At 42.1% G+C, this 24,456-nt stretch overlaps 1 protein-coding gene across 3 annotated transcripts; it reads right to left on the bottom strand.

The window, feature by feature from the left end:
- Positions 1-659: 659 nt before the first annotated feature.
- On the bottom strand, positions 660-24,129 carry lrrc24 (leucine rich repeat containing 24). 3 transcript variants are annotated; one of them, XM_044135409.1, is made up of 5 exons: positions 23,771-24,129; positions 8,149-8,343; positions 7,160-7,438; positions 6,716-6,884; positions 660-2,799 (listed from the first exon to the last, which is right to left on the bottom strand). In XM_044135409.1, the coding sequence occupies exons 2-5, from the start codon at positions 8,308-8,310 to the stop codon at positions 1,553-1,555; spliced, it is 1,857 nt and encodes a 618-aa protein (XP_043991344.1). In that variant the 5' UTR covers positions 8,311-8,343; positions 23,771-24,129; the 3' UTR covers positions 660-1,552. The 3 variants fall into 3 exon arrangements, with proteins under 3 accessions (XP_043991344.1, XP_043991345.1, XP_043991346.1); XM_044135410.1 differs by having other exon boundaries at positions 23,775-24,129; XM_044135411.1 differs by lacking the exon at positions 23,771-24,129 and adding an exon at positions 23,540-23,638.
- Between the last annotated feature and the right edge of the window lie 327 nt (positions 24,130-24,456).

The raw sequence follows: 24,456 nt of genomic DNA, 5'->3' as shown, positions 1-24,456 counted from the left end.
TGCAAGTTAACCCATGGTTCCTATGAATTGTTTTGTTGCAAGAGGCTTTTATTCCTGTGTTGTTGCGTTTTTTTGTATAAAATATTGTCTATGGTTTTGTTGTGTCATGTTTTGTGTTTTACTCCCAAGGACCTCCAAATAATATTCCAGATCAAACCTCCTGTTTTGGGGTTAATGGCATAAATGAAGAAAACACAAAACATGTTCAAAAGATAAAAGTCTACGGTGAAGTGATGCAAACGTTGAGAACTCTGACTTTTGCAACATTTGTTGGACCCTTTGAATCCGCTCTGGCCACATAGTGATGATGAATCTTCCATTAGACGATTGTTGTTGATCTAATTCTAATGAAATTTGTGACAGGGTTCACAAAACAGCTCTACTTCACACGAAATTAACTTCAACATACCTGGAGACAAAACATTTAAAATAAAACAAAGAAAAAAACATTTATAGAAAATATTCATTACCAACCACTGACACTTGTTACAACCATACACCGCACAGTTTGGGGGTGGGGGGGTTAATTTAACTGCAATATAGACTTCTGGTGAAGTCAGCCACTTGTAATTATCCTTAAAGGGTTTATTTGGAGACTGAAACCATTGGTCAGTTGTTATTTTCTCTGTAATTCCCTCTGTCCAGTCCTCAAAGAAAATCAGGGAAACTACTTGAAGTCATCAGTTTGCCCCAAAATGGATGTGCAAGTTAACCCATGGTTCCTATGAATTGTTTTGTTGCAAGAGGCTTTTATTCCTGTGTTGTTGCGTTTTTTGTATAAAATATTGTCTATGGTTTTGTTGTGTCATGTTTTGTGTTTTACTCCCAAGGACCTCCAAATAATATTCCAGATCAAACCTCCTGTTTTGGGGTTAATGGCATAAATGAAGAAAACACAAAACACGTTCAAAAGATAAAGGTCTACGGTGAAGTGATGCAAACGTTGAGAACTCTGACTTTTGCAACATTTGTTGGACCCTTTGAATCCGCTCTGGCCACATAGTGATGATGAATCTTCCATTAGACGATTGTTGTTGATCTAATTCTAATGAAATTTGTGACAGGGTTCACAAAACAGCTCTACTTCACACGAAATTAACTTCAACATACCTGGAGACAAAACATTTAAAATAAAACAAAGAAAAAAACATTTATAGAAAATATTCATTACCAACCACTGACACTTGTTACAACCATACACTGCACAGTTTGGGGGTGGGGGGGTTAATTTAACTGCAATATAGACTTCTGGTGAAGTCAGCCACTTGTAATTATCCTTAAAGGGTTTATTTGGAGACTGAAACCATTGGTCAGTTGTTATTTTCTCTGTAATTCCCTCTGTCCAGTCCTCAAACACGTCTTTTTGTCACACAATCAATTAGAAGTGGGTATTTGGAAAGCTGGAAGCAATCGAGTTCTCCCTCTGCAATCACTATCTGAGTGTCTCTTCTTTGTCGAAGGCCAGATAACGATCTGATGCTTTAATTTCTTACAAGATGACTGGTAATGTCTTTAAGTCCTTTGACATTTACTTTCACCCATTAAAGACGCTTCAGCAATGGATCTCATAGGCAACCTGAGATCCAAACAGAAGGCTCTGGCTGAGAAGCAGTTCTTCTGGATCTGCCGTTAGCGGGCCTTCGCCACCTTCAGTCGTGTTTCTGCGAAACCCCAGTCCCCCCGATCTAGTCAGTGTCTGGACCATTTCGTGTTCCAGGAGAGCTTCTTTCATTCCCTTCTGCTGGACAAAGCCGCTCATCATAGGACACCTGGATGAAGCGGCGCCCATGACGGGCTTGGTTCGGTTGAGGACATACATCTCATGGCCGTGATCATCGCGGTACTCTTCCAGTTGAGCAAAGGTTGTGGGTCCGTCAGAGTAGTCATTCACGTAAAGGATGCTCTCCTCTTTGCTGGTGCAGTAGGAGCCATTGTCCTCTTTTTGATACTGCTGGTGACGAGTGTAAATCATAATCAGGAGAAGAACCGCAGTGAGAGCCAGCAGGGAGATCCCAATAGCGATGGCGGTCTGTGTGGCTGGACCCAGAGCGCTGAAGTCCATGCTGTCCTGCTCGTACAGGGGCTCCTGGCTAACATCCAGAACTTCTGGCTGATAGAAGGAGCTGGACGACGACGAAATGTAGGAGTGCGTGTTCAAACGAGGCCAGAGCTGGGATGAGTACGAGGAAGAAGACATGTTGACAGCCAGGTGAAATGTAACCCTCGCCACTCCACCCGGGTTCCAGGCCTCACATTCATAGCGTCCGGCATGTGCTACAGTCACATTACTGAGGAACAGCATGCCGCTGCCCATGTCCGGATCAAAGCTGTCTCTTTCACCGCCTTCTTCGGCCCCTCGCACAAGTCCCTGAATTCCTTCGGCGCCTCCCACCTTGATCCCCCCGGTGCTAGGTAGGGCAGTCACCACTCCGCCCGGCCCTGGCCGGAATAACTCCCCGTTGGGTCCCAGCTCTTGAAAAAGACCTCGAGGTGATAACTGGGCCTTGCCATGGGAAGCTTTTTTCCACGTCACCTGAGGCTGTGGGTATCCAGAGGCCTGGCAGGACACTCTGAGGCTCTCGCCGAGTCGCACAGTCAGGTGGTTGGGCTCCAGCTGTACCACAGGCGGAATACACACCAGACTGTTCGGAGCAACCTCTGCCAGGCTGAGGTGGGAAAGACGAGGGGGTTCTGCACACATCAAGCGACGCTGCTCTGCCGAACTTAGCAAACGCTGTCCATCTTCGCCAATCCATGTTCTTAGCCACCCGAGAGCGCAATCACATCGCCACGGGTTCTCTGAAAGAACGGAACAGGAGGACAAAATTGCAAATTACACAAAGAGTGGTTTTGAAGTCATGTTTGGACTTCTAAATGATAAATTTAACAATATTAATTCTTAATTTCTTGACGTTCTTGAATTTGATCACAATGCATCCAGGTGACTGGAAGCACAAATAAACTCTTGATACACTGCCTGGCATTGTAGTACTAGGACAAAATTAAATCTTTCAGCTGGCAACAAGTTATTTAACCCAGCTGATGCAATGAGTAACTCCTCATTTCTTAAACAACCATGGCAAAGACACATCCTGTGGTCGTGGAAAAGACGTTAGTCTGTTTAAGAAGGCTCAAATCATTGGCATGCATCAAGCAGAGAAAACATCTAAGGAGATTGCAGAAACTACTAGACATTAAAAACATGAAGGATGGTGGGGAACCATCGTCTTCCAGCGGATTAGAAGAAATCCTGAATGATCGTTATCGGCGATTACTTAAGCGTTTGGTCAAATCAAATCAGACAAAACAACAGTAGAACTCAGGAGTATGTTTAATTGTGAACACAAAAGCATTTCCACATGAACAATGTGAAGGGCTGGTTGGCCGCTGAAAACCTCTAATCAGTAAGCTAACCAGAAAAAGGCTTCAGTTTGCTAGGGAGCATAAAGATTGGACTCTGGAGGAATGGAAGAGGGTCATGGGGTCTGATGAGTCCAGATTTACCCTGTTCCAGAGTGATGGGTAAGAAGAGGCATTCTTCTGCTGGAAGTGATGCACCCATCATGCCTAGTGCCTACTGTACAAGCCTGTGGGGGCAGTGCTATGATCTGGGGTTGCTGCAGTTGGTCAGGTGTAGGTTCAGCAACATTGTGTGCCCAAAGAATGAGGTAGCTGACTACCTGAATATACTGAATGACCAGGTTATTCCATCAATGGATTTTCTTCCCAAGTGGAACAGGCATATTCCAAGATGACAATGCGAAAGAGTGGTTCAGGGAGCATGAGACATTTTTTCACACATGGATTAGTTAATGACCACCGAGTCCAGACATTAACCCCATTGAGAATCTTTGGGAGGTGCTGGAGAAGGCTTTGCGCAGAGGTAAGACTCTCCCATCATCAATACAAGATCTGGGTGAAAAATTAATGCAACACTGGATGGAAATAAATCTTGTGACACTGCAGAAGCTTATTGAAACAAAGCAAAATTCAATTATATATATATATATATATATATACATATATATATATATATATATATATATATATATATATATATATATATATGTATATATATATATATATATATATATATATATATTCAATTCAGTTAAATTCAAAAATACTTTGATCCCAAAGGGAAATTTAAAGTTGTTGTGACTCATACTAATTCAAATTCTTCAAAGGGTTATTGTAGATGGTGATGGCTGTTGGCAGAAATGTTCACAATTTTTAGAATTATATTTTCAATTATATTTATGTTTTGATCATTTTCTTGTTTGTTTAGATTTGTTTGTTTTTTCATCTTCAGTTCATTCCCTGTTTTTGGTTTGACATGCACTTGGGTCCTTTTCTACCACGTACCAGACACTTTTATTTTATTAGTAATGGATAATTCCATACTTTACCTAGAAGTAGGTCAGCAAGATAACTTTAAACTGACTTGTTTTTAACCTAAATGGTTTTTTTTTAGTTTGCTCAAACACACATCCAACTTTTTTTTTTTTAAATCTATTTTGTCCATAATTTATTTTAGGGAGCATGCTGAAGCACTTGACTCTACTCTTCTCTCCTGTTCTGTGGTTTGAAGAAAGCTGCATTGGAACAAAATACTATTTCCCTAATCCAAAAACGAGAGCCTGTAGGATTTTTGCCTGACAGTTTACAGCATAGCAAACCAAGTGCACACAAGCGCTTGGCAAAAGTGCACATTTTTTTATTCTGAAATACTAGATTTCCCTCGCCGACACTTTCACCAGGGATATTTGGAGACGGTCCATCTTTTTGACACAAATTCATTTTGAGACCTCTTTACTTGGTCCTAGTTATTAAAACACTGCATCAAATCTACAAATCCTGGATAACAGACTAAACTGCCAGGCTAACCAGGCAGTTTACTCAACAATCTGCAATCACAGTGTAACGCCTCCATTACATATTAACTCTTCTATACAGACATCATGGAGAATTAAATCAACTGTAATGTGACACATATATATTTTATATATGTTTGTTTATTATATCTCACTTGAAAATACCGGGAAAAGACATTCCTGTCTATAAATAACTTTGTAAGATGAATTTTTAATGTTTTCCGTATTTGTAAGTAATGCAAAGAGCAAATATAAAAATCTATAAATTCCCACAAGCGAGACGCAACCTAACGCATCATGACATGTTTAAGCTAGGAGGAGATAAACACCAGAGGTTGGATTTTTTTTTTTTCTTCAGACGACAACGCACGCAGTCTCGCGCGCAGCTGGAGGTTTGGCATGAATGCCGTCCCTCAGGGATTCTCCTTTTTCAAACTCTAATCATTTCCAGAATCGTTTTTTTTTTTTTTTTTAAATCCCTATTTAACGTGAAAGAGTGAAGTACAGACTAGACCTTAGGAATCCCATCTTGCTGTTTTCTAAATATCGGAAACATTTGACAGCAACTGTATAATTGGAGTACTAAAATAGTGAACAGTGTAGCTCGTTCATTCACAGAACAAGTGAGTTGGCAATCTAAAAGTTATTCTGGGTGCAAACTGAAATGAAGTCATTTTGTGACGCCCCCAAGGGACGTCCAGAGTGGTGAGCCATACGGCCCTGATCAAAACCTGCCACTGCTTTAGGCTTTCCGAGGCCTTTCCACACGAAACTGCCAAACTCTATCCTTTTCCTGTAAAAAAAAATAAATAAAAAAAAAAAATCATGCATTGGACTAAAATTGTTATTTATTTTTTTAGCAACTTACTACTTAAACGATGCCGAGCACAATGTAGGATTATTGTCATTTCACCCCTTCGTCATTTTAAAGTACTTTTCTGTATTCTAGTGAAAGTCAGTGATCAAGAAATAGGGTTGTATTACTCCAGTAAAAATATCGTCCAGCACACGGTTGCCGAGTCATTTTGATTTGACCAGAGTCTATAACCAGTCATATTTTAGAAGAGTCAAATGGCCGGTACAGGTATGAGAACCCGAGAAAATGGAAATAGTAATATAACGTCTATAAAGACACAATCGTTTTGAATTATATTCGACATTTGGGCATTTTTATTCCAATATTCTCCATGAGTCCTGAAAATACTTGACTAATATCAAAACTGGGTTCATTTGGTTGCAAACACAAGACGACCAGTCATGTCGTAAATCAAAACTGTCGGACTGAAAACAACACTTTAAGGTATAATAAAATCCCAACTGTCACATAAAATGTGTCGGGATCTAAGTGAAGTAGAGTAGCTCAGTCCCACACTCCTGTGTCACCTGTGCACAGCTGACCAATTACTGCTAGAAGTATGAGTGAATGTCACAGCGCTGGTTTGAGAAAGTTGCAGAAATGGTCGGCCATTACAAAAGGTGCGAGAGGAAAAAGTCCCAAAGCTGGTTGGGATTTACTGGCTTCCTAATTGGCCTCTATGCCAACCTTCCTTTAATTGGATATTTCGCCATTATGCACTCTACAATGGTGTCTTGAAGTGCTGTTTTTAAAAGCAAGACTTTGGTTGGTCAAATTTCTTTAATATGCAAAAATTTGAAGGGCTCTTCATTTTCTTTAACCGGAGTATTTCTTCATATAAAAAGATCAGGAGCAACTCTCAGTGCTTTGCTAAACGTGGTGTTAATTCTTTAATATTCTGACATAAACTATATTTTAATGATTCAGGGGAGTTTAGATTGTAGGGGACTACGTGACAGTAATATAAAATACAGTATGATTTAACCTGTGATTCGGAGTACTTGCAGGCTGACGAGGGGTTTGAGGGACGAGGCTCCCAAAGTGCGGAGATGATTCCTGCTGAGGTCCAGCAGAGCTAGAGACGATAAGCCAGACAGAGCGTGCTCGGCCAGCAACTCTATGCTGTTCTCCTGCAGGTGCAGTTCCTGCAGGCGCTGCACATAGAAGAAAGACATAAACCAAACAGAAAGACAGGCATGGAAAAAGGTTGTCAAATGCCGACAGGTAGTAAAGCCTGCAGCTGAGACAATCTTTACCGCAGTAGGAGGAAGATAAAGATTAGCAGAATCGATTTATTTTTTTATTTATTTATATCAGAATCAATTTATTGCAGATGTTATTACACTTTATCCAGAAAAAGTCATCCTGCGTTTAATTTGTTGACATCTAAACTCAAACATCTTTATCTTTCCTAATAATCTGACCGAACCTGCAATCCCCTGAAGGTGTGGTCTTGGACGCGAGTGATCTGGTTGCCGGCAAGGTAGAGGATACGGAGGTGCTCCAGACCCCGGAACATGTCAGGGGTGACCAGGTGGATGAGGTTTCCATTGAGAGCCAACTCCAGCAGCTGGCCCTGGTTGAGAAAGGCCCCAGGTTCCAGTGCTGAGATGCTGTTGTTCTGGAGGTACAAATAATGGAGGCTTCTCAGGCGATTCAGATCCTGAAGACGAATCTGCACTATGGCGTTGTCCTGGAGGAAGATCGTCTTTGTAAAGCAGGACAGAGATAAAGAAAACGAGTGATCAAGATGTGCAAAGGTCAGCGGCGTAAGCCGTTTTGCAGGGCACTGTATTTTCCTGTGCTTTGCAGAGTTTCACAAGAATATTGACAAATACCAAAGGGAATGAGCTAGTCAAGAATCAGGACAATAAATCGATGTAGTGGCACTTCTCTGTTTTTTGTTGTTCCTTTTGTTAAACATTGCAGAGATCTGCAGAAACACTTGATTGATTTCGTCTTCATGAGAAGTGCTTTGCAAGTTTTAATCCACAATCCACGGGCACCCGCCTGATTGCTAATGCAACTTCGTCGTGCGTCGAGGTGAGCTATGATCGACGAGATAGACCTGCTGATTGAGGTTAATGGAACAATTTATGCGAGACTCGCTTTTCATCAATATTCATGAGCTGCGGTAATGTTGGAGGGTCTGAACCCTGTAGGAAAAGACGGTGTAATGTTAAACATCTTCTTAACAGACGATCAGTGGGTGTGCGAGAGTCACTTTCTAAGGTGGGATGAATAATTACGCAGCCGCCGGTGCAGTCCCTCCCTCAGGCTTACGTCAAAGAGGGTCACAATGAATTGATTAATCACAATCACTTCAGGGTGATATGAAGGGATGCAATGGGAAGGCACCTGAAAACCACGTCTCCGCATGGCTAGAGTCTCTAACTTTTAACCAGTCGGCCAACTGACCTCCGTGATGGAGGGAGCACCCTGCGGGATTTCCTTGATCCCCAGCGATCCGCACTCCACTGTAAGGCTGTAGCAGCGACATCCATAGGGGCAACCCAGGGACCGAAGAGGGATGAGGGCTGAGATGATCAGGGCGAGTCCGGAGAACCGCAGGAGGGTCATGGCAGTGGCACAACACCCCTTCAGAGACTAATCCTACGTAGGGAAGACAAAAGGCAAGTAACAATCACACACCACCTCAGTGGCACAGGAACAAACCTTTTGGTCCAATGCAGCAATATACTCTCATAATGGACAATATCTAGGGCTGCAGATGTATTGAATAAGGAGATGATTGTCAAATAGCAAGGGTGGATTTAGAAAAAAAAAAAAAAAAGGCAAGAGAAGTTAAGCATGTCTCCTCATCCCCCGGCTGATTACTATTCAGCTGTGTCTATTCAGTGGAATTGCAGCAGCTTCTATTATAGGCTTCAATAAATTAAAGATGTGATAAAAGATGTGCAGGTTGCCTCAAGGACCTCTCTCTGTTCTTTTTAACTCGTACACAAACCCAATCTCTCAGCTGCTCCGTCTGCGTCTTCCCAGCACATTCGTACGTACGTGAAGCGAGGGAAGAGAGGGCGCGCAGTTGAGCTCCGTAATCTCCGAAGCCACCTTCACCACGTCGACGCAAATCCCACGAGGTAAACAGCTCTAATGATCTGATCATGACCATCAGGGTTGGCCGCGTGGCGCACCTCGCGGCGATACATCCCTTTGATATGAACTCATCACTGAGCAACTCATCCGTGCACTGCTCTGTTTTTTTTATTATTATTTTTTATTCCTATACTGCCTGGAAGGAGTTTATTGTTCTGTCTGACTGCTCACATCAAAACGGCCTCATATACTCCCTCCCCAATAACACGCAGCCTGGCAGCATATGCAATCGTTCCTTGGCTGCAGATAGCATGAAGGTACAACGCTGCTGGAGATATAATACAAGTTGAAAATGTCACACTGCGCTGGTGCTGCTGCTGCTGCTGCTCCGATGGAGGGTGGAAGAAGTTTCTTCCGGCTGAGTTGCGCACGTCTCCCCGCTCCGATCTAAACTCTCATATTATCATAAATGATTTATGAGCGGCGTCTTCTAATCCTGTTAAGTTTGTCTTACATGCAGAATTTCTGGTTTGTTTAAGGCTGCTGAGTTGCCCAGGTGGCTCACAAGTTCACGGCCAGCTCTAGATCACTTGATATTCTGCTTTATTAATTACAGGGATATCCACAGACCTTGTTTAAGTCAAGTGATAAAAAGGCCCTGCGCCTGAAATAAACGGCCACTTATTAATATTTAGTGCCTGAGCTGCTCTGTGAGATTGATGTAAGCATGTCCCGTTTGTAATGCTTTAATCCGGACTAGTAATGTAATGCCTAAGCATAAAAGCAAGTCGGAAGTCTTAGTTTTAGTGGCCGAGAAGTAATTCCCAGTGCAGCCGTACGGCATTATTGAGCCAATAAGCAATGAACTGAATTTTAATGTGGCACATTTGATTTGGAGCACATTTGCGAGGATAGCCAGCCAGATTAATACAATGTGACCTACATAAGCTCTTCTGTCACTGGTGGCTCACTCATTAACAAAAGGGGGGGATGCCGTGTCTCTTCTCCAGCATGGAGAGAGAAAGCATGTGTTCCATTGTTAGGGACCGAGGACATGAAAATTGACTGGCGAGCAAGGTGCTGGTCTGTAATATTGTTGCTTCTTACAGTGTGGCATTGTCTAAAGTTTGACTTGGGTTTGAAGGAAAGAGAGCAAAGCACCCATCTGCCCCCAGCTGCAGTGCCTCGAAAGCCCTGAATGTTACACCAGAACTTTTTATATGTTCTATGTAGTTGCTTGTTGTAACCGCAGGGTGAATCAAGTGCAAATCATTGCCATGCAGGGTGTTTCTGCATGTGCATTTATTGTGCAGTGTGCTTTCATTTAGTTTTTTTTCTGCGCTGTATGCATTGTGTAAGCTTATTAAACGCAGAAGCACAAGCCTATCCGAACCATCGAGCAAATACTTTTGGCCCCACCTGGCCTGAATGTCAGGCCAGTGTGAGCAGTGGTATTATCCCACCGTTAGCCTGACGCTGCTAAATAAATCTTAGTTTTCAGAAGTTTCCCCAAGAACTAAATTCAGAGAACCAGTGGTTCTTGTTGGGAAATACTAGTGAACAATCAGAATCATGGAGTCCAAGGACCACAGCATTCAGATAAGGTAGAATGAGGTGGAGAAGCTTGGATTGGGGTTAGGTTATAAAACCTAACAGTATCGCAAGCTTTCAACTTGTAACGAAGCCCACTTTGATCCAATCAGCTAAAGTTTGGAAAAATAGGTTCCCCACCTCATCTGATAGACTGGGAAAGAAGGGGCAAAGACACCCGTTTTGTCAGTCTGTTTTGCAAAGTAATTTAGGAGACAAAGATAACATGGAGGAGGTTCTCTGATCAGGTGAGACCAGAAGACGCAGCGACTTTTAGCAGAAAAATAAAAGTGCACATGTTGAAGCACGGTGATGGCAACATCATGCTGAAGTCCATGCTGCCTTTCTTCAGCAAGGACAGGGATGCTGGCTTGGGTTTGAATGGTGAACTTGGTAGCAGATCTCAAAGTTTTGACTTCAGGAAGCCAGATGGAAAACACTTTATGGCTTTTTGACCATCAAAAAATGAATACCTTGTGCCACAAATCCAGTGAAACAGAACGGCACAATTTGGTAATGTAAAAAAAAAAAACACTGGAAAATGTGTCGCGAGGGATTGTAAAAAGTTGCACATAACAGATGTCTGGCTCCCGACTTGGACATAAACGCAAATGACACCCTGCCATTTAGAGAAAACAGAACGTCTCTTCTCCGCTCTTTCATTAGAGGGAAAAGAAAAGCCCCCTGATTGACAATCGCTTTGCTGATAAAAAAGTGTGACGGCAGCCTGATGGGACGCGAGCAGGACTGACGGCGTGACCAGGATCGGCAAACGAAAACTGAGACTTTCTTTAAAACAACGCTGCCCAGAGTTATTCTCCAGCGTAAAATGGGTCCAGATGTTTCAGATAAAGCATCAAGTATCTGTTCTTGACCCACTTTTAGGTTTTTTACTGGGAGGTCAATTTGTTCATTTGAAGCTGAGTAGTCCTCTGCGGAACACGCGGTAATCTGCACAATCAGACGCTTGTTAGCTAAGCCGCTGCAGGCGCCACCTCATTCTACCTCATAGAAGGGGGGTGCTTTGTTTACTGGAGAACGAACCAGGTCAGCAATAAATCGCTGTTGCCGGTTGAGTTTAAAATGTGTAAATTGGATGATTAAAGCTTAATGTTGTGTACACAGATCAGGCTGTCAAACGCGAGCAGCTGCAAAGGGTCTGCGATGCCAGATGTCAGTCAGCGAACGCCAAAAGGAAATCAAATCAAGGCGCGCGCCCGTCAAAATTTACCTCCATCAACCCGAGTCCCAAAATGCTTCTGCCGACACTTTCACTCCAGGGTTTGTTTGTTTTTTTCAGGCGTTTCTGAAGATTACACTCGGCACTCTTATTCCCGACATGGCGTTTTATTTTCTCACTCCAAACAAACCGTTCTCCTCTGAGCAATCACAGCCTCACTCTCGGCCAAACATTCCCCAGGAAAAAAAACCAAACATGTTCCCTCGTCTTTCCATGATGATTGTTATCCAGGAAGAGGTGGGCGTCGGTGTGTCGGAAGCGATGCAGACAGCTGAAGAGCTGGAGGCTGAAACAAAGTTCACATCCCTGCGCTGCCACCCGTACAGGTCGACCTCATCTGTTGTTATGGTAACTCCTGTGATGAGGTAAGGTCGGCTCACAGGGCCCGGAGGGCAGCCCGGGCTCCCGTGAGCCGCTGTTAGACAAACAACACTGCAGGAATAGAGGCTGTCATTTCCAACGGAAAATTTCTCCCAACCACTCGAGCTATCTGATGACCCACAGCTAAATTCTTTTTCACTCCAGCTTTTCATTTCCCACCTCCACCCCAACGTCGTCTGTTTGCTCCCTTTCTGCTCTATTTTCCCCTTTCAACAATTCTCTGAAAGATCATTTTCCCTTCCTGAGTCTCTGACCTCTGCCTTTTCTCATCTCCCACCCGTCTTCTCTGACTGGCAGGTGCTAAATCATTTGTCTTAGAGCATTCTTTTGTCCACAAATAGACCGAGGCCAAGCCACTAACCCAAGAATAACACACCGACTTTGAGAGATTGTCTCGGTGCGCAAAACCGCGCACGCGCTCTCGCGCTCATGCGCATACATGACATGCCTACAAAGTAGCAGTTGTGCACAAACGCCGGCCACCTACATCCAGGGGACACACACACACACACACACACACTCAAGGTTTGTGTCTAAAACAAGCAGCACCATCATCATTCACCTACGAGTCAAACACACGCGCCCACACATATTTTATTTTATTTTTTTCTTTTCCGTGTGAGCATAGTAAAGGAAGCTCTGCTCAGTTAATAAGTCTGCATTGATTTCTTTACTTTTCCACAACTGCCCTGTCGTTCTTGGCTTCTGCAGCCATCGATTTTCAACACGAAAACTGACGGGGAGGGGAAGGTCGGTTGGCATTTGCGAATGTCTGTGTTGAAGAGAAACAGAGTAAATGAGTGGACTTTTTATTTATTTTTTTTTCCTCTAATGGACCGTGTGTGTGTGTGTGTGTCTGTGTTCAGCTTGCATGTCAGACTGCCTCCAGCAGAATCACCCTCTGAGCAGCAGCAGCAGCAGCAGCACTCCACCGCTGCTCCCAGAGGAACGTTTAGACTAAAAACCCTCCATCCGTCTCCCCCTTGTGCTCAGAAAAAAACTTTATGAATGTTAGCTTTATACAAGTTCTCACGATGCACGGTCCTGACAAATAGATGCGGTTACTCCTGGGGGCAAAGGGAGTCGGCGCTAGATTTATTGATGCAAAAGCAGCGATACATGAAATTTGGATGCGCGTTAAAACAAATGGTACACATCAAATTTCCACATTTCAAATTATTCAGCATTTAATAGGTGCTGATAATTGTTTTGTTTTTTTTCTAAATACATACCAGGACTTGTGTTTCTTTTTAATTATAATTTAGTTTATAATTTTGCCATGTGATTTTATAAATTTCTCAAAGCATCTCATCCCTAATGCTCAGACCATATGCTGTACCTGAGTAGTATCACTTTGCATGCACACGTTTTCAACACTTCTTTATGTAAACACTTAATGATCTTATAACTTATCTTTATTGAACAAAGGACACATTTTTCCATTTTGGACTGAAAGTGCTACGAAAAAGCATTTCCTTCTGTTTTGCTTTTGCTTTGTCCCACTTAAACATTTGAGGACATCAAACCCATCTGTAATTGTATACAAAGACACTCAATTGATAACTTCATTAATTAAGGCTAAAAAAAAACCCTCACAGTTTGGAAAATGTTATAAAAAGTAACTTTCCTGCATCGTGGACCGGTTGCTTTTCAATCACAAGGCAACACAGGACAGAAAAATATGTAAAAAGGAATTCAGTAGACATAACAAGTCATGTTTGACTGTAGGAGGAACATGACTGGAGTATCTGGTGAGAACCCACAAATGCATCAGGAGAGCAAACTCCTTGGAGAAAGACCTGAGACCTTCTTACTGCAAAGAAGTAGTGCTACAAACGGTGCCATTCCCTGGTTAAGTCATAAATTCACGCGATTAGCCACGTTTTTGAAGAGCCAAGTTCAATATCACAAGCCACACTCTGGATTAATTACTCTGTGACCTGTAAAAATCAAGAAATCACTTGACAATATGAAGTAGGCTAAGCGATCCAAAAGCAGCACATCGTGCCTGGGGTGAAAGAAATCCAACGACAGATAATGTACAAGGTCATTACTGTCTGTCCATCTGAAAACAATTACAAAGCCGTTTCTGCAGTAGGTACATAGCTTTGCAGCGAACCAAAGTGAGAACCTTTATCTACAAATGGGTGAATCGTGGCTCTGTTGTGAGTCTTTCTATGAAATGTCAGGCAACTAAAACGGGTCCACCAGTGACTGATCCAGGAGGTCACAAAAGAATCAGAATTTACCCGCCTCACGTAGGATCAGTGGTCGGGATTGAAAGAGTCAGCAAAATTGGTATGGATGGGCAAATTTATTTGACTGAAACGGACAGGCCGGACTCACATAATCCAGACATCATAGCCCCCAAGACGTCTGAGGAAATAAAATGTTGAAAGTGGAACATTACATCTAGTGGGGTTACTTTGACACTCCTGTGGGACTTGTGGTATTGTTGGAGCCATGCAGTTAGCTTTCTTGCTGAAAATGATTAGGGATAATTTTAGTCCATTCATGAAACTTAGCCTCACACTAGCAAATCCTGCTAGAAAATGAACAAAAAAATTGGAGTGGCCTACTCAAAGTCAAACTCTAGACTTACATCTGACATAACTGAAATGTTATCTGACCTTAGTTACTGTCAAAGATACTAAAGAAGCAAAACAATTTTGCACAGAAGAGTGGGTAAAAATTCCTTGCTAGCTATGCTTCAGGTTTGCTGCACAAACAGATATTCAAATTAAAAGCTCAAATGCTCTTTTTCGCATTTGGGGTGAGGTTAAGTTGTAAATCTTTTTTTTTTCCGGCCCCCAAACAAAATCATCACATTTGCTCTGGTTGTCGTCATCTGATATCTAAATCTCATTAATGATCTGAGCGATTCGGCTAGAATTGAAGCGGAAGAAATGTTTGAGATAGCAATTAGTTTTTCACAGTGCACAGCTCTTCCATTGCACAAGAGAAGACGAATTCAGGATTTGGCAGGATTAGCGTGTAGTAAAATACCAATTTTGGCATCATAAGGGTTAATACAGCAGAAAAAAAACTTGTGGAAGACTCTAAACTGCACCAAGCAGCGGCACTGTTCCTGTAACAATACCTGGGGGAAAAAAACAGACTTAACAATCCTGTTTTGTCTCCTTGCTCTCTCAACAGGTTTCAGTGGTTTAATCGGGGTCCATTTGATTTGAGTCTGATAATTGTCAGCGACAGGCACAATGGCAAGCCGCATGGCAGCGCAATCAATGTCCATTTTCCATGGAAGATTTATTTTTCTGCACTCGCTGCTCAGACAGGGGTGATTGTAACATCACACTGTGATTGCTCAGAGCTTAAAAAGAGATTTGAAATCTCATTTAAGCCTCTGTGCGTCCTTTCTTCTAAACCCAACCGGCTTTATCTGCTTGATGAAACAGAAGCAACGTTGCAAAAGCTCTTTGAAAAATGCATGACTTCCAAACAAGACAGGGCGAGCACACCGACAACACTCACATCGCTCTCAAAGACGGATGCAGCGATCAAGATGAAATTAGAACAATACAAAAAAAATTATACTAATGAGGACACTTAATAAGAGAACACAATCAATAAAATTGCTGCTCCCTAAATGTCCGACTATAAAACAAATCCCTCAGTGCCTCGTGACGCTCTTGTTATGAATCATGCTAATACGATAGACGCTATCATAGGGTATTTATAATGCAAAGGGAATCGCTCGCGTCTGCTTGGGGCATCATGTTTCCTAATAGATCCTAAAAACAGTCATCTGCCTGAATGTAGTTTGTCAACAGCTCAAAGACAAGAGCGACGTCAAGGCAAAGAAAGTGTGAAAAGTGAGCGCTTTTTAAGGAAAGGAGCAGGCAGGGAGGCTATGTACTGAGAAAACAACTCCACCGCAAAGAAAAGACACACAGAGGCCACAACCATAATCACACAGTGTTAGAAAATGTATAGTTTTGTAGAAAAGATCTTTATATTTGTAGATGAAAAAAGAAACAGTATTTTTTTAAGCAATTTGTGACAACTTAAATCTAGCATATAGGTGATTTGATACGAGCAAAATGTAGGCTATGAAGCAGTGACACTGTTTAGTATCTCTCTATGTACTTTGGTGTGTGGAAACTGGTATGTAGCAAGGGCGTTAATGTGCCCTGTTACATCCAGGGAGTGTGTGTGTGTCCTTTTTGAAGTACCCTTGTGTTGTATAGTGTGTCAAGCATCTATGCAGGATTTCCTTTGTCCAGGGTTGTTGTTATCCCTTCCTTCCCCCTAAACGCCTATGGATAAAATTCAAATGTTCTGTCCAGAGTCTTTGGTCGAATAATTGCTAGTAGAAGTAATTAGGAAACAATTAGGAAATGTACAGTAGCACAAAAAGTGTGCATAGTGTAGCATGATATTAAGTAACATCTGAGTGGGACTTGTGTGAATTCCCTCACTGTGGTACTCATCTGGACTAGTTTTGGTGCTTTAGAGACAAAACAGTGAAGTACCACAGAATTTTTAATGTCCAAAGTATCTACGACACCCTGGCTCATCCGAAAACCACTTTATGCTACAGTATAAGCTGCGGCTAAAAACAAAGATCGCATTCTCTCTGTTAGCATGTTAGTCAAAGGAGCAATGAAGAGATCGCTTGTTTTGGTGTTCTACATCTCCAAAGGACCAACAGGGTTTTAAACACAGTTTTTGACAATTTATTTGATCAGAATACTTAGTAAAATTTCACTCAGTGGAGGAACAACTTCCCTTTTTCTGAAATCTTTTCTTTTTCATCTCTCGAATCAAAATTGGTACCAAATTTCAGCACTGTTTTTTTTTAATCCTAACTCCATAAGACAAGTAGCACTGTTTTTCCAAAATCTGATGCTCGATGCAGTTTTAACTTGCACAACTAAGCAGGTGGCACACTTTAGCAGTAAATACATTAACCATACATCAAAAAATGCCGGTAAGTTTCATGAGTACATAGATTCTAATTGCTCTTTGAAGGTTTTTAGGTTAGCATATCTACAGGCATTCTTTGTACATTTTTCTTTTTCTTTTTTTTTTGTTGGTACTTTACAGAACTGATTGTCAGGAAAACAATCTAGGAAATGGGTTAAAATAGTTCTGTTACTGAGCTAAATTAGTTCAAAACTTACTTGACTGATCAGGAGCACTTTGTATAATCTGGCAATTCTAAATCTGATTGAACATAGATCACTTGTGGGGTACTTTACGTATCTGGCACCACATAACCAATGATTTTAGCTTACATATTAGTCTCAATGTGACTCTAGAATATACCAGAGACTTAGCTGTAGACATGAACGTAACGACCACGTATCCTAATTGCAAAAATTAGGGGTTTCCTGTAAAACCAACACACTGAAAAGCTAGTGCACGCCTTTTTTGTTTTACAGTAGATTAAGTAATGTTAATGGTGTCTCTACCGGTCTCTGCAGAAATTCAATCAGGCAGCTAAAGCTTTTTCCAAATGTTGCTCCCAGAGCTTCAATATATCAGACCAGCGTCTAAATCATTGGACAGCTGCTTTCTAAAAATACATATTTTAGAATGAAACTCTAATGATCCCAAGCATTTCAGTTCAGAGTTGAGTGTCAGGTCTTAGTTGTTTTTTCCACTGTTTTCTGCAAAGTACGCTGAAATGCAGAGTGTATGAACGGTGCCACACAAGCAATTTTCAATGGCCTTATTTTTGGCTGAGAAATCTAAAAGAATAGAAAATGTGGTCGGCATAAAGACACATTTACACGTTGTTATCTTTAACAATCTGCAGGAATGTTTAATATTTAGCTCCATCCGTCTTCTTATCGACTCTGGCCAGATTCCCTTGCCTCGGCTGGAGAAAAGCATTCCCGCATCATAATGCTGCCACCACCACGTTTCACCATGGGGATGCTGTGTTCTGCCACAGATAGTGCGATAAAAACAAAACGTTTACGTGGCCTGTGGCAAAAGTGAACTTCTTTACACTTTCTTCCTTTAACCCTTCCAGGCCGAACGGAGACAAATTTGCAGTACCACAATTCCGGCACATTTTGCGCTATCTGTAAAAAAATTTCAACAGTTTCTGAAAGGGGGAGACGTTGCGCTTTCCAGCCAATATCGGGTTGTTAAGGTAGTTTCACCCCCCGCCGCAGCGAAATTCATCTGAGGGGCGATCTTTCAATGGAGGGTAAATTGCGAAAATAACTTGAAAGTTCCAGTTGTTGTCGATAAATGGGCAAATACAGATTTACTCACAGGACATTTAAAGAGGGCTGCACAGTGGTGCAGTTGGTAAAGCTGTTGCCTTGCAGCAAGAAGGTCCTGGGTTTGATTCCCGGCCCGGGGTCTTTCTGCATGGAGTTTGCATGTTCTCCCTGTGCATGGTGGGTTCTCTCTGGGTTCTCCGGCTTCCTCCCACAGTCCAAAAACATGACAGTCAGGTTAATTGGTCTCTCTAAATTCTCCCTAGGTGTGAGTGTGTGTGTGAATGGTTGTGTGTCCTGTCTGTCTCTGTGTTGCCCTGCGACAGACTGGTGACCTGTCCAGGGTGAACCCGCCTCTCGCCTGGAACGTAGCTGGAGATTGGAACCAGCAACCCTCCTGACCCCATTAGGGACAAAGGGTGAACAGAAAATGGATGGATGGACATTTAAAGAACTGCGTACAATTAAGATAAGCAAAAATATCCAGGTGAAGATTTGAAACTTAGGCCTTTTAAGGTTAAAGACAGAGTTTTAGTTGCACCACCAATGGTTTAATCTCTTCCACCTGAGCTTTGGAACGATGCAGCTCCTCTCGTGCACCTTTTTGTCAGTTTGCCGGGAGCTGAATACAAATACATGACACAATGTTCAGATTGTATGTTGTAAAACAAAATGTGAAAACCATGTATGCTTTCCCTCCTCACAGTGTAGTTAGAAACCACTCAGTTCTGGATTATCAGACAAAAATCCCATAAAAATCGATTGAAGTTTGTAGTTGCAACATGATAAAACTGCAGCTCTGAGATTTTTTTTTTCCACGGTAGTGAGTACTTTTGGAAGCCACCATTCAGTCTAGTAATAAATGTTTTTTGGCAGCGGCTGTCCACGATTTCCTGTTCCTCTCCCCTTTTCCAGAAGGCACATCTGTCAGTGTCGCGTTTCCACGTGATCTGTTGTGTCACTTCCTTTCAAACACAACCGTCCTCTGGCGTATTCCGGGGACTCGACCGCCGTGGGCGCACAAGGCGGGCGCTGGTCGGAAGAGTTGATCAGAGTGGATGCGAACGCCGTCGGAAGAGAGAGAGGGTTCTTAAAAGTTTCTCGGTTACTGGACTGTCTGTGATCAAAAACGAGAAGCAGGTTTTGTTTAAACCTTTTTTGTTTTTTTTTGCTTTTGCCCCGTTGTCGCAGCCCTCTCCTTGCACAAGTCACTGATCCATTTGCGTACGGCGATCATGTGTGACCGGCGGCTCACTGAAAAGCAGGGGATTTTGCAGCGCGGAGGGACGAACGAGATCCAACAAGTTGGAAGATGGATGCGGAAACAAAAGCCACGCTCCTCTTCCACTCAGATCCAATATTTCTTCCATTTGGATATTTGTGGAAACGTCTTCCATTCTGCTGTTTATATTAAACTTTTTTTTCTGTCTCTCTCTCCTATGTTCCAGATGGATGAATCTGGAGTAAATGAGAAAATTGCTTATTTCTTCTTTTTTTTTTCTTTTCTTTAAGGCAGTTGATATGAAACATCAATAAGAGTGAAAGATAAAACGTGTGTCCCAAACAAAAAAAAAAGAAAAAAAAAGAGAAATTGGAATATTGCCTCTATAATGATTACTTATCAACCCCACTGTATTGCATTTCTGCAATATTGGCTGTGTAATGGTGTCTGCAAGAGTCAATGAATCCTCAGAAATTATGTTTTGTTGTTGCCATGGAGGTGGCAGCATCGGCCGACTCCAAGTGATGGATGTCAAATTACGCCAAGGCACTGAGCCTATATTGGGGTTATGTATACAGCCACACATATAGACAGGGGATGATGAAGCTGTGGGGGGAAAAAATTATTTATTTATTTTTTGGTCAACTTGTTTTGTTTGTTTGTTTTTTGTCTTTTTTTTCATACATCTTTCATTTCAGCTTGTATTTACAATCATCCGCCCACGGTCGGGACGGGAACCGAGACGACAATACAATAAAGACCCGTGGAGGGATTTCGGTTATCATTGTCTGGCAGACGGAAGCCGATGAAAAATTAAAAGTCTCCGCAGGCCCAAGGAGTCAACTTGTCCATACAGATCCGTCGGTGCGAGACAGACAGATCCCAAGACGCAACCCCCCCACTCCACAACCCTTAGAGTTGAACAAACGAGGTCCTATCTAGTGGCCCGCTGCTTGGCTCCACACAGCGTCCCCCGTGCAGAATAGTAATTAACCGCAGAGCTGTGCATTTACAACTCTGACATGAGGGGCGGAAAGGGGAGAGAAACACCTGACTCTGAGGCTCGGCGATGAGGATGCGTAGCCGTCCTCCCTGTGGGGGACATGTAATATTTAACAGTAAGCAACTGCTAACCTAATCACAGCGCATCGCTCCTGGCAGCTCCCACGGCGTCGTTGCAATGTTTCTGCCAGATTCCCATGGAGAGTGTGCTGCGCTCAGCAGAGAGCGACTTAAGCATCCTTCAGCCAATGACGACAGCGTCACTTTTCACGTTGCAGTCGGATGCGGTTGACTTGACTTGCGTCTGCGTTGCGACCGTAAGATCAAACGGCGGGCGTTTCCGAGCCTTTCCAACCAACCACTCACCGAACTTATCCAGTAATTAGAGTCACGCAAAGCAAAGCGCGCCTGACAGCAAATCCTGACTGACGGAACAGGAGATCACCACAATTGTCAAGGTGTTGGGTTCAGTAACTTCGCCGGACCAAACACTGCTGTAGACAACAGCCCTGCTGCCATAAGCCAGAATCTGTGCTGGTCAGAGAGAGTGTGAGGACCTGAATACAAACTAACAGAAGATACATTTTGTGTAACTTTGTGAGCTTTTTGTATTGTGCGAGTGGCTAATTTGGTCTGCTTACAAAAACAATTTGTACTCCTCAGTTGGAGTAGGTGTCCTTCAAAGCTCATGTCTCCTTGTTGCCCACTGGCCCCCATCTACATATGTAAGATTCTCTTAAAAGCCGTACATATTTCTCTTAGAAAGGGGGAACGGGGCGAGAAACACCCATTAATATATTGGCACCCTTTTGGGAAGACTTCTCAGCGGTCGTAAAAATATCGTCATTTGTTGCAAAAAGGTTTGAGAAAACATTTTAATTAGAGCATAAAGCAAACGTACGTTAAGAAGACCATGTTTGTAACATGATGACTGATGCAACCGCTCAATAGAATCCCTTTTTTCCCCCTTTTTTTTAACCCCTGTTGGACAATAATCGAATCTTCCACTGTAGCATTTTTCACACCAACGGATGTTGGTGCCCTCCTGAGCTTACAGTAAAGGTTTTCTATGAGAGCGAAGCCTGTGGGTGACGAGGAGTCTTTGTTTGATTTTGATTGGCCCAATGATCTTCAGTGGGTCTTTTATGAACTTCTATGGACAGAGTTGACCCGTTAGGCCTGCAGAAGTTTGGTTCGCTCATATTTTCAGTTGTAGATTCCACCACGTTTTAATTTGAAATCCTCCTTGTGATTTAAGCTGTTTTAAGATGTGAAACAGGCCCAGAACATCATAGATCCTCTTCCATGCCTAACTTGCCATTATAATTACTGGCAACTACGGACATGTTTATTCGTGGCTGTTTTCACGTTTATTGCGCTGTTCATATTGGTCTCGATGTTTGCAGTTTTCTGGGGCGCAGCGCGAAGCTCGACACCATTCAGAGGTAATATATTAACTTGACATTAACAAAGACACAGTGGGACGGATCATCCGGGAAATGATGGACAGGGAGAGACTGATTAAAACTACCTTAATGACGGACAAATTCTGGGATTTATTGAGTCTCTGCTTATTTCCAAGCCCAAATGAGCAACTTCACGTTCAAAAACGAGCCCAAAAAGGCGCAACCCGCCACTCATTAAATCGGCAAGCGACTTTAAAAAATGAAGCCCAAAGCCGCTTGTAATAATCGGACTTGACAACAGAAACTCAAAATGGTTCCAGGTTTTCCCCCAACAAAATGCGCATCTCCCTCCATTGTTTACATTTCTGTCGCATAGAGACGTCGGTCACTCGACAAGACGCGTAGAGGAAATACGATTAAATTACAAAAGAAGATAGTAACGCAAAAATGATTTCGATAAGTAACTGTAGTCTGACTACTGGATTTGAAATTGGCAACGCGTTAGATTACTGGTTACTGAAAAAAGTGATCCATCATCTCCCCAAAACTTCAGTCTTCGTCTCACTTCACCAAAGAACAGAAAGCTCCAGTTGGTAAAGATAAGTGGCCGTTGCATTTTCAGGTGGGACAGGAATTCAAAGACAACCACTCTCCATATATCCGATGGTTGCTATAGAGCCTCTGCGACACCAACACTCTACAGTTTTGGTGCGGTTCTGTCACGGGGAGCTTTATAGATTGTTTCACCTTCCTCACCGTCCCACTCACTATGCGTGGGGGCAGGATATATATATGGCCCCTATTCCAGAGGAAAATGGGCCTCGCTGTCATTTCATATTTCTACCTTCAGGAAAACAAAAAGTCACAGATTGTTACTTAAAAGTTCCTTAAAAGCCTCTAACTCCAAAAAGTAAAGCAGGGATAAATAAATACTTTGGTTCTGTTTATTTTGAAGGAGTTGTTAGAGCTCCCTGTAGTTTTATAATGTTTCAACTGTTGATGACTTTGTATTTTTGTGTGCGGGGGGTTATGATGTAAAGCACTTTGAACTGCCTTGTTGCTGAAATTAATTATACAAATAAACTTGATTGATTTATTGATCTTCAGAATTTGCCAAATTGAGCTGGTTTTTACAACAATCACTGGGGGAAAAAATGAAGGATTTTCTGAAAAGAAAGCACCAAATGTCCATTGTTGGGTACAGTAGAGAACCTGTGACTCTGTTGGTATTGTATCAATATATATATATATAATATATATATATATATATATATATTTCCTAACATTGGTTTATATATATATATATATATATATATATATATATACATTTTCAGAGTGGATTCATACTAATACCAGAAAAGATCAACTGATTATTAAACATTAGCACGTCTCAATATCAGCTTGATTTTTAGCAGCATCGCTAAAGGTTTGGTCCTCTTAATAACTTTCACATTCATGCTTCATCCATTACTTCCAGCAACCACACATTAGGTTAGCTTAAGTCGAAATGCATACAAAGGAGGTCAAACAGTTCAGTTCTGATTCTTATCTAAACGATAACAGTAATATTAATAATATTAATAATAATAATAATAATAATAATAATAATAATAATAATAATAATAATAATAATAATAATAAATAAATAATAATAAAAAAACATCCTCTCACTTCGGTCGCGTCAATCACGCGGTTACTGCTGTCACACAACAACCTGTTTTTGTTTTTGTTTCCTCCCAGACAGTTTTGCGTCCACCAACCGGGAGGCGTTCTCCTCTCGCATCGAGGGATTAAACCTATCAGCGTGAACTAAGGTCGGGATGTTTTTAAAATAAATAAATAATAAAAACTCCCTCCGTGTTAGTACCTCAAGAGCATGCTTCCTTCTCCGTTTTATTGTTTTCTCTTTTTTTTTTTTTTTACCCACAATTCAAGAGACACCTACCTACCGTTTACTTGAGCTCACAAGCAGAGTTCCTACTTGCTCCAAGGACTTGAAGAGAGAGAGAGAGATAAAAAAAAACAATCCTCGGAGAGGTTAAAAAAAGAAAAGGAATAGAAGCTGCTGCGTCCCCACTTGAAATCACAAAGGAGAGCCTCTCCACCGCCGCTCCTCCGCTGCTGCCTGCCTGCCTGTCTGTCTGAACAGCGGCTTACAGCCCGGCTGCTGGAAGCGGACGCTGAGGGGATAAAACTGGAACGTCAGCGCCGATGATGCTCCACTCAGGCTCTGATATTGTTATGCGGCTTTTGATTCCTTTTTTTTCCCCCTGCCTCCACCGGATGCTCTCCACCAATAATGACCCGCTCTTCTAGTTATCCGTGCCTGAATGGACTCCCGCCCCCTTCTCTCTCTCTCTCTCTCTCTCTCTCACTCTCTCTCTCTCTCTTTCTTTCTCTCTCTCTCTCTCTTCTTCATCTCTTTATCTCTGAGCTTGATTAAAACAGAAAATAAAGGGGTGAAGGGAAAGTGGGTCCATATATATATATATATATATATATATATATATATATATATATATATATATATATATATATATTTATATATAGTTCCTATTTGCTCACTTTAATTGTGCTGTCTCGTCTGTGCGTGAAATTCATTGTTATAGATAATTTAAAGTGTGTGTATGT

This window comes from Gambusia affinis, linkage group LG12 (assembly GCF_019740435.1).
Source record: "Gambusia affinis linkage group LG12, SWU_Gaff_1.0, whole genome shotgun sequence".
Lineage (NCBI taxonomy): Eukaryota > Metazoa > Chordata > Actinopteri > Cyprinodontiformes > Poeciliidae > Gambusia > Gambusia affinis.
This window is presented reverse-complemented; position numbering and strand designations above follow the sequence as displayed.